Source organism: Oncorhynchus keta, chromosome 1 (assembly GCF_023373465.1).
Source record: "Oncorhynchus keta strain PuntledgeMale-10-30-2019 chromosome 1, Oket_V2, whole genome shotgun sequence".
In the NCBI taxonomy this organism is placed as follows: Eukaryota; Metazoa; Chordata; class Actinopteri; order Salmoniformes; family Salmonidae; genus Oncorhynchus; species Oncorhynchus keta.
Genome location: NC_068421.1, coordinates 4,375,929 through 4,385,512, shown reverse-complemented (window position 1 = coordinate 4,385,512; position 9,584 = coordinate 4,375,929). Strand labels below are relative to the sequence as shown.

The 9,584-nt window shown below is 45.5% G+C and overlaps 1 protein-coding gene across 1 annotated transcript in view; it reads left to right on the top strand.

The window, feature by feature from the left end:
• Positions 1-2,302: 2,302 nt before the first annotated feature.
• The window catches only part of LOC127907123 (cGMP-dependent 3',5'-cyclic phosphodiesterase-like), a 266,221-nt gene continuing 258,939 nt past the window's right edge, over positions 2,303-9,584 (top strand). Inside the window, exon 1 of the mRNA XM_052460864.1 lies at positions 2,303-2,548. Coding sequence (XP_052316824.1) covers positions 2,481-2,548 — 68 coding nt within the window. The 5' untranslated portion in view covers positions 2,303-2,480. The remainder of the gene's footprint in view (positions 2,549-9,584) is intronic.

Genomic DNA, 9,584 nt, shown 5'->3' with positions numbered 1-9,584 from the left:
TAAGTATCACATACTTATGTGATATTTAAGTTTTCTATTTTGAATACATTTGTAAAAAAATCTGAAAGCCTGTTTTTACATTGTCATTATTGGGTATTGTGTGTAAATTGAAGGGAAATAAAACAATTTTGATCAATTTTAGAATCAGGCTGTAACGTAACAACATGTAGAAAAAGCAAAGGGGTCTGAATACTTTCCGATGGACCTGTAAGTGTGTCATGCAGCAAAACACAACTATCCTTATTTTAGGCTGCAAACCTGTCATATGAATCACTGCTGATCCAACCTGTTCTGATCTAATGAGATGGATGGAGGATTTTCTACAGCCTAGAATCAAGTCCTTTCCCAGTCATGAAGGACGAAGCCAGGCCCCTCTTTTTCTCATTGTGTGAAGACTGAGCTTAAATATGTTCGGACTCTCCTATACCACTTTTCCTAACGTGCCATTCCCCAAAGGTTGTAAATAAACCATTTTTTAAGCTGATGTAACTTGTATCATTATTATAGGGCTGTGAAACCCATGGCTTCAGACTGATCATTTCTCAATGGAAATTGCTGCTGACATTGAACAATGTATTTCTCACCATGTATTTACGGTGAGCAATTTCCATTTGTTTTGTCTTTATTTTCTACGCACCGGGTTTTCATTCTAATGACATGTTCGTGTGTTTAACCCTCTGTTTCCCCCGTGTTTGTTGTGATTATTTACATGTTCAGTTCGGTTGATGGTGGCTGGATTTTTCGACGGGTGCTGTGCTCACCCGTGTGTTACCGTTTGGTATTTTATTTTTGTATTTGTTTTACCTTGTGCCTTAATCTTAAGGTAAAGTACGTTGCTCACTCATTCTGCTCTCCTGCGCCTGACTTCATACACCAGCTACACTCACCTTCTGACAGTCCATTTATCTCCTGCAGTGTGTTGATGAATTATTATTATTATTATTATTATTATTATTATTATTATTAATTATCTTCAGTGGAAATATAACATGAATTAAAATGCCAAATATACCGAAAACTAAATCAAGCAGAGATGTACAACTATTCAACCATGTTGATCATTACTGAAACATGCAAACTACAAACATTTAACCATTTAAAGATAATGAATGCATGACAACTAGATACAAATATTTTCTTTAAAATAATTCATACAAAAGTCAAGAGTTGACTATAACATAAGTTCAAACAAAACGAGTGTGTGTATATGTGTGTAAGCGTGTGTGTGTATTATAATTTTTGTGAGACACAAAAAAGGGCCGTGTAGATCACCAATACCCATCACGCATTGCTCTATTGACATTCAAAAGATTGTTCCGATGTATGCCCCCCAAAATGTGTTTTCCTATGAATGAAATCTCACAAAAATGCACGAAATCTGCAAAAATACTTTGTGTACATCATTTGCACGAATTGAGTGTGAGATTGTGTTGCTCATTCCTATTGTTTTCATTCTAGAACAGCTCCTTCTAAAGGGAAGGGAATAGTATACCTTACAAGTCTTCTTGATTTAATGTCAAATTCAGGATAAGAGCAAATAAAATGTTGATGTCTAAAACTTTGCATTCTTGGGAGTTTTTCCCTGACCGCCTGACTCTGGGCACTTGTCATTCACTACTACACTCATAGCTCCTTCCCGTCCTCCTCCATAAGTGTCAGCCAGCCACCTCCAGACAAATGAGATAATCAGAGACATGGCAGTCAAGTTGTTGTGGAGATATTTAGGCCTACCTGCAGAGATGCTGAGTTAGGATGGATTCTGATGAAGTCTATAGTCTACAGACTAGAGACGTGATTAATTATATACCGGAAGGAACTTTATCCATCTCACTGTGACCACCTGGCAGACCCCACAGCCTTTGGAAAGGCCTACTGGGAAGTTTGCGATCTGCTGAGTGCGACACGGATTGACTAGCAAATTAAATCACTGTGACTGTCTGCAATCAGAAGGGAGACCGGGAGACCGGGGGTAAAACTACCGGAGCTGATTGGCGAGAGGCAGGCAGCACGTGCTCTCCCTGTAGCGGCTGCAAGCGCTCTGTTCTCGTTATCTGCCCTCGCTCTAGACCACAGAGCCGCTGTAAATATAATTTACCGTAGCCCTACCAATCTCCGTGCTCTGACAGAGCAGGAGAGGAGAGGTGAGGGGGATAGAGAGCGAGAGAGAGTGTGTGTGTGTGTGTGTGTGTGTGTGTGTGTGTGTGTGTGTGCGTGCGTGCGTGCGTGAGAGAGAGGGATAGAGAGTGAGAGAGAGAGAGAGTGTGTGTGTGTGTGTGTGTGTGTGTGTGTGTGTGTGTGTGAGAGAGAGAGAGAGAGAAGCACGCACATCCATCCTCTCATCCCTTGCTCAACGATAACACACCATTCCCTCTCTCTGCTCCTCGTGACACTTCCTTCTTATCGCACTCAGTGCGGCTCGAGAGAGGCAGCGGTACGGTGTGTGTGTTGCATCTACCGGGAGGCGCAAGGCAGGATGCGCGATGGGGCAGGCGTGTGGACACGCGCTTCTCTGCCGTAGCCAGCAGTACCAGCCCGCTGCTTCCGAGATGTAAGTGCTCCAGACGCGCGTGTTATATTTTGTATTCTGTGTGAGAGAGATCTGCAGGGGAGAGCTTTACATAAAAGCACAATCGTTATCTGATGCTTTGCCTGAACAGTGGGTTGGCCAACTGGGCTCGGTTCTTGGCAATTTGTGTGTGTGTGTGTGTGTGTGTGTGTGTGTGTGTGTGTGTGTGTGTGTGTGTGTGTGTGTGTGTGTGTGTGTGTGTGTGTGTGTGTGTGTGTAAAGAGTACATCGATGGTAACTTCACTAAAAGCTGCACCAAGGTGCAGAAAGAACAGTATAAGTGCTCTCCTTGCTTCTGATGTTTTGACGTTGTTATCCAGAGTGTATGTGGGTGTGTGTGTTGGTTAGGTTAGGGTTAGGGTTAAGAGCTAGAGTTAGGTTTAGGGTTAGGAGCTAGAATTAGGTTTAGGGTTAGGGTTAAGAGCTAGAGTTCAGTTTAGGGTTAAGGTTAGGAGCTAGAGTTAGGTTTAGGGTTAGGAGCTAGAATTAGGTTTAGGGTTAAGGTTAAGAGCCAGAGTTCAGTTTAGGGTTAAGGTTAGGAGCTAGAGTTAGGTTTAGTGTTAGGAGCTAGAGTTAGGTTTAGGGTTAGGAGCTAGGGTTAGGTTTAGGGTTAGGAGCTAGAGTTAGGTTTAGGGTTAGGGTTAAGAGCTAGAGTTCAGTTTAGGGTTAAGAGCTAGAGTTAGGTTTAGGGTTAGGAGCTAGAATTAGGTTTAGGGTTAGGGTTAAGAGCTAGAGTTCAGTTTAGGGTTAAGGTTAGGAGCTAGAGTTAGGTTTAGGGTTAGGAGCTAGAATTAGGTTTAGGGTTAGGGTTAAGAGCTAGAGTTCAGTTTAGGGTTAAGGTTAGGAGCTAGAGTTAGGTTTAGGGTTAGGAGCTAGAATTAGGTTTAGGGTTAAGGTTAAGAGCTAGAGTTCAGTTTAGGGTTAGGAGCTAGGGTTAGGTTTAGGGTTAGGAGCTAGAGTTAGATTTAGGATTAGGAGCTAGAGTTAGGTTTAGGGTTAGGAGCTAGAGTTAGGTTTAGGGTTAAGGTTAGGTTTTCGGGTTATGGTAAGGGCACGGTTAGGGTTAGGTTTAGTTTCAGGGGTTAGAGAAAATATAATTTTGAATGGGACTGAACTGTGTCTAACCACAAGGTTTGTTGTATAAGACTATTATAATTTCACTTTGATGATGACAATATTTCTGTCTTCAAGGGAATTTATTTATCTGGGCGGTTTCAATAATGAGAGGAGTCAAGAGGAGAAGAGAGGAGGAGAGGAGTGTGGTTGTGAAGGTAGGAGAGGAGAGGAGGGTGGTTGTGATGGTAAGAGAGCAGAGGAGGGTGGCTGTGATGGTAGGAGAGGAGAGGAGTGTGGTTGTGATGTAAGAGAGGAGAGGAGGGTGGTTGTGATGGTAGGAGAGGAGAGGAGGGTGGTTGTGATGGTAGGAGAGGAGAGGAGGGTGGTTGTGATGGTAGGAGAGGAGAGGAGGGTGGTTGTGATGGTAGGAGAGGAGGGTGGTTGTGATGGTAGGAGAGGAGAGGAGGGTGGTTGTGATGGTAGGAGAGGAGGGTGGTTGTGATGGTAGGAGAGGAGAGGAGGGTGGTTGTGATGGTAGGAGAGGAGAGGAGTGTGGTTGTGATGGTAGGAGAGGAGAGGAGGGTGGTTGTGATGGTAGGAGAAGGAGGGTGGTTGTGATGGTAGGAGAGGAGAGGAGGGTGGTTGTGATGGTAGGAGAGGAGAGGAGTGTGGTTGTCATGGTAGGAGAGGAGGGTGGTTGTGATGGTAGGAGAGGAGAGGAGGGTGGTTGTGATGGTAGGAGAGGAGAGGAGGGTGGTTGTGATGGTAGGAGAGGAGGGTGGTTGTGATGGTAGGAGGGGAGTGTGGTTGTGATGGTAAGAGAGGAGAGGAGGGTGGTTGTGATGGTAGGAGAGGAGAGGAGTGTGGTTATGATGGTAGGAGAGGAGAGGAGGGTGGTTGTGATGGTAGGAGAGGAGGGTGGTTGTGATGGTAGGAGAGGAGAGGAGGGTGGTTGTGATGGTAGGAGAGGAGAGGAGTGTGGTTGTGATGGTAGGAGAGGAGAGGAGGGTGGTTGTGATGGTAGGAGAGGAGAGGAGGGTGGTTGTGATGGTAGGAGAGGAGAGGAGGGTGGTTGTGATGGTAGGAGAGGAGAGGAGAGTGGTTGTGATGGTAGGAGAGGAGAGTGGTTGTGATGGTAGGAGAGGAGAGGAGGGTGGTTGTGATGGTAGGAAAGGAGGGTGGTTGTGATGGTAGGAGAGGAGGGTGGTTGTGATGGTAGGAGAGGAGAGGAGGGTGGTTGTGATGGTAGGAAAGGAGAGGAGGGTGGTTGTGATGGTAGGAAAGGAGAGGAGGGTGGTTGTGATGGTAGGAGAGGAGAGGAGGGTGGTTGTGATGGTAGGAGAGGAGAGGAGGGTGGTTGTGATGGTAGGAGAGGAGAGGAGGGTGGTTGTGATGGTAGGAGAGGAGAGGAGGGTGGTTGTGATGGTAGGAGAGGAGGGTGGTTGTGATGGTAGGAGAGCAGGGTGGTTGTGATGGTAGGAGAGGAGAGGAGGGTGGTTGTGATGGTAGGAGAGTAGAGGAGGGTGGTTGTGATGGGGAGAGGAGGGTGGTTGTGATGAGGAGAGGAGGGTGGTTGTGATGAGGAGAGGAGGGTGGTTGTGATGAGGAGAGGAGGGTGGTTGACCATGGCTAAAGCTTCCTTCATTCGCTATTTAAGTGCAATGATTACATGTATTTTTTACAATTGTTTTCCAAAACAGGTGCATTATAATGGTCCATTCTAAATCATATATTATTTAGTATATTTAAAAAAAAATATATATATACATATTTAGCCCTTGTTTTCACCAGGTTGGCCAGTTGAGAGGAAGTTCTCATTTACAACTGTGACCTGGCCAAGATAAAGCAAAAGTAGTGTGACAAAAACAACAACACAGAGTTACACATAAACAAACTTAGTCAATAACACGATAGAAAAAATCTATGTACAGTGTGTGCAAATGTAGAAGATTATGGAGGTAAGGCAGTAAATAGGCCCTCGAGGCAAAATAATTACAATTTAGAATTAACACTGGAGTGATAGATGTGCAAGTCGAGATACTGGGTGCAAAAGAGCAAAAAGATAAATAACAATATGGGGATGAGGTAGTTGTCTGTGCTATTTACAGATTGGCTGTGTCCAGGTACAGTAATCGGTAAGCTGCTCAGACAGCAGATGCTTAAAATTAGAGAGGGAGTTATACTGTAAGTCTCCAGCTTCAGAGATTTTTGCAATTCGTTCCAGTCATTGGCAGCAGAGAACTGGAAGGAAAGGCGGCCAAAGTAAGTGTTGGCTTTGGGGGTGACCAGTGCAATGTACCTGCTGGAGCGCGTGCTACAGGTGGGTGTTGCTATGGTGAACAGTGAGCTGAGATAAGGTGGGGCTTTACCTAGCAAAGACTTATAGATGACCTGGAGCCAGTGGGTTTGGCGACAGATATGTAGTGAGGGCCAACCAACGAGAGCATACAGGTCGCAGTGGTGGGTGGTATATGGGGCTTTGGTGATAAAACGGATGGCACTGTGATAGAATACATTCAGTTTTCTGAGTAGAGTGTTGGAGGCTATTTTGTAAATGACATAGCTGAAGTCGAGGATCGGTAGGATAGTCAGTTTTACGAGGGTATGTTTGGCAGCATGAGTGAAGGAGGCTTTGTTGCGAAATAGGAAGCCAGTTCTAGATTTAACTTTGGATTGGAGATGTTTAATGAGTCTGGAAGGAGAGTTTACAGTCTAACCAGACACCTAGGTATTTGTAGTTGTCCACATATCATAGGTCAGAACCGTCCAGAGTAGTGATGCTAGTCAGGCGGGCAGGTGCAGGCAGCAATCGATTGAAGAGCATGCATTTAGTTTTTCTTGCATTTAAGAGCAGTTGGAGGCCACGGAAGGAGAGTTGTATGGCATTGAAGCTCGTCTGGAGGTTAGTTAACACAGTGTCCAAAGAAGGGCTAGAAGTATACAGAATGGTGTTGTCTAGAGGTTGCATAGAGGTGGATCAGAGCATCACCAGCAGCAAGAGCGACATCGTTGATATATACAGAGAAAAGAGTCGGCCCGAGAATTGAACCCTGTGGCACACCCATAGAGACTGCGGAGGGGACCGGACAACCGTCCCTCCGATTTGACACACTGAACTCTATCAGAGAAGTAGTTGGTAAACCAGGCGAGGCAATCATTTGAGAAATATTTAGTCTGCCAAAAAGAATGTGGTGATTGACAGAGTCGAAAGCCTTGGCCAGGTCCATGAAGACGGCTGCACAGTCTTTTATCAATGACGGTTATGATATCGTTTAGGACCTTGAGCGTGGCTGAGGTGCACCCATGACCAGCTCGGACACCAGTTGCATATCGCAGGGCTATTCGATGCTAATGCAGAACGCCGCAGGATGGTTTGTTGCTGGTCGGGGGCAGTCAAGTCTGGGATGAACACGGGCTATATCTGTTCGTAGTTCTACATTTTTTAATGGGGCTTATTTATTAAGATGGCGAGGAATGCACTTTTGAAGAGCAACCAGGCATCCTCTACTGATGGGATGAGGTCAATATCCTTCCAGGATACCTGGGCCAGGTCGATTAGAATGAAGTGTTAAACTCCACAACCACCTAAAAGGAAGTGATTCCCAAACCTTCCATAACAAAGCCATCACCTACATAGAGATGAACATGGAGAAGAGTCCCCTAAGCAAGCTGGTCCTGGGGCTCTGTTCACAAACACAAACAGACCCCACAGAGCCCCAGGACAGCAACACAATTAGACCCAACCAAATCATGAGAAAACATAATTACTTGACACAGAAAGAATTAACAAAAAAACAAAGCAAACAAGAATGCTTTTTGGCCCTAACTGAGCTGCACTTCCTAACCTCCTGCCAAATGTATGACCATATCTGGCTGAAATACCACAGTGTGCCATCACAGCAGCAAGATGTGTGACCTGTTGCAACAAGAAAAGGGCAACCAGTGAAGAACAAACACCATTGTAAATTACTTATTTTTATTTATTTTCCCTTTTGTACTTTAACTATTTGCATATTGAAACAACACTGTATATAGACATAATATGACATTTGAAATGTCCTTATTGTTTTGAAACTTCTGTAGATGTAATGTTTACTGTTAATTTTTATTGTTGATTTCACTTTTGTATATTATCTACCTCACTTGATTTGGCAACGTTAACACATGTTTCCCATGCCAATTGAAATTGAGAGACAGAGACAGAGACAGAGACAGAGACAGAGACAGAGACAGAGACACAGACAGACAGACAGACAGACAGACAGACAGACAGACAGACAGACAGACAGACAGACAGACAGACAGACAGACAGACAGACAGACAGACAGACAGAGAAAGACAGATAGAGAGAGACAGATAGAGAGAGACAGATAGAGAGAGACAGATAGAGAGAGACAGATAGAGAAAGACAGACAGAGAAAAACAGATAGAGACAGATAGAGAGAGAGAGAAAGACAGATAGAGAGAGAGAGAGAGAGAGAGAGAGAGAGAGAGAGAGAGAGAGAGAGAGAGAGAGTGTCAGTGTCAGTATTTCTATACTTTCTCTTCGTGTCTGCAGAGCGATATTGATTGGTTCATATAGAGGTGTGTGTGTGTGTGTGTGTGTGTGTGTGTGTGTGTGTGTGTGTGTGTGTGTGTGTGTGTGTGTGTGTGTGTGTGTGTGTGTGTGTGTGTGTGTGGTGTTCTCTCCCCCACACTGATGATCTCTTTTGTTTGAGAGAAGAGGTCTGTGAGAGTGAGGTCTCTCCCTACTTCATAGTAATAGCATTCTCTCTTCCTCTCTCCATCCCTTACCCTCTTCAATTCCACTTCCCTCCTGCTGGAAAGGGTGATGAGATGGAGGGAGGGATGAAGAGATGGAGAGAGGTGCTTCATAAAATACTTTTAAGGGTTGCCAGGCAACTAATGGTGTCCCTTGGACAGGTGACTTATCTGTATAGTAGTTTTCTGCTGTTCCATTATACAACAAATGTGGTGTGTGTGTGTGTGTGTGTGTGTGTGTGTGTGTGTGTGTGTGTGTGTGTGTGTGTGTGTGTGTGTGTGTGTGTGTGTGTGTGTGTGTGTGTGTGTGTGTGTGTGTGTGTGTGTGTGTGTGTTGTGTGTGTGTGTGAGAGAGAGAGTGAGAGAGGGTGAGAGAGTGTGAGAGAGTGTGAGAGAGTGTGAGAGAATGTGAGAGAGGGTGAGAGAGTGTGAGAGAGTGTGAGAGAGGGTGAGAGAGTGTGAGAGAGGGTGAGAGAGTGTGAGAGAGTGTGAGAGAGTGTGAGAGAGTGTGAGAGAGGGTGAGAGAGTGTGAGAGAGGGTGAGAGAGTGTGAGAGAGGGTGAGAGAGGGTGAGAGAGGGTGAGAGAGGGTGAGAGAGTGTGAGAGAGTGTGAGAGAATGTGAGAGAGGGTGAGAGAGTGTGAGAGAGTGTGAGAGAGGGTGAGAGAGTGTGAGAGAGTGTGACAGAGTGTGAGAGAGTGTGAGAGAGTGTGAGAGAGTGTGAGAGAGTGTGAGACAGGGTGAGAGAGTGTGAGAGAGTGTGAGAGAGGGTGAGAGAGTGTGAGAGAGGGTGAGAGAGGGTGAGAGAGTGTGAGAGAGGGTGAGAGAGGGTGAGAGAGGGTGAGAGAGAGGGTGAGAGAGTGTGAGAGAGTGTGAGAGAGTGTGAGAGAGGGTGAGAGAGGGTGAGAGAGTGTGAGAGAGGGTGAGAGAGTGTGAGAGAGTGTGAGAGAGTGTGAGAGAGTGCAAAAAGGGCCCAACTCTGTAAAGGTTCCATTGTGTTCATGTGATTACCTCTGCTCATGCTCTGTGCAAATTACTTTTCATGTCTCCCTCCCTCTTCCTCCTCTCTCCCTCTCTCTCTCTCTCTCTCTCCTCTCTCTCTCTCTCCTCTCCTCTCCTCCTTCTCCTCTCTCCCTCCTCTCCTCTCCCTGCTCTTTCTCCTCTTCTCTCTCCTCCCTCCCTCTGCTGTTCCCTCTCTATCC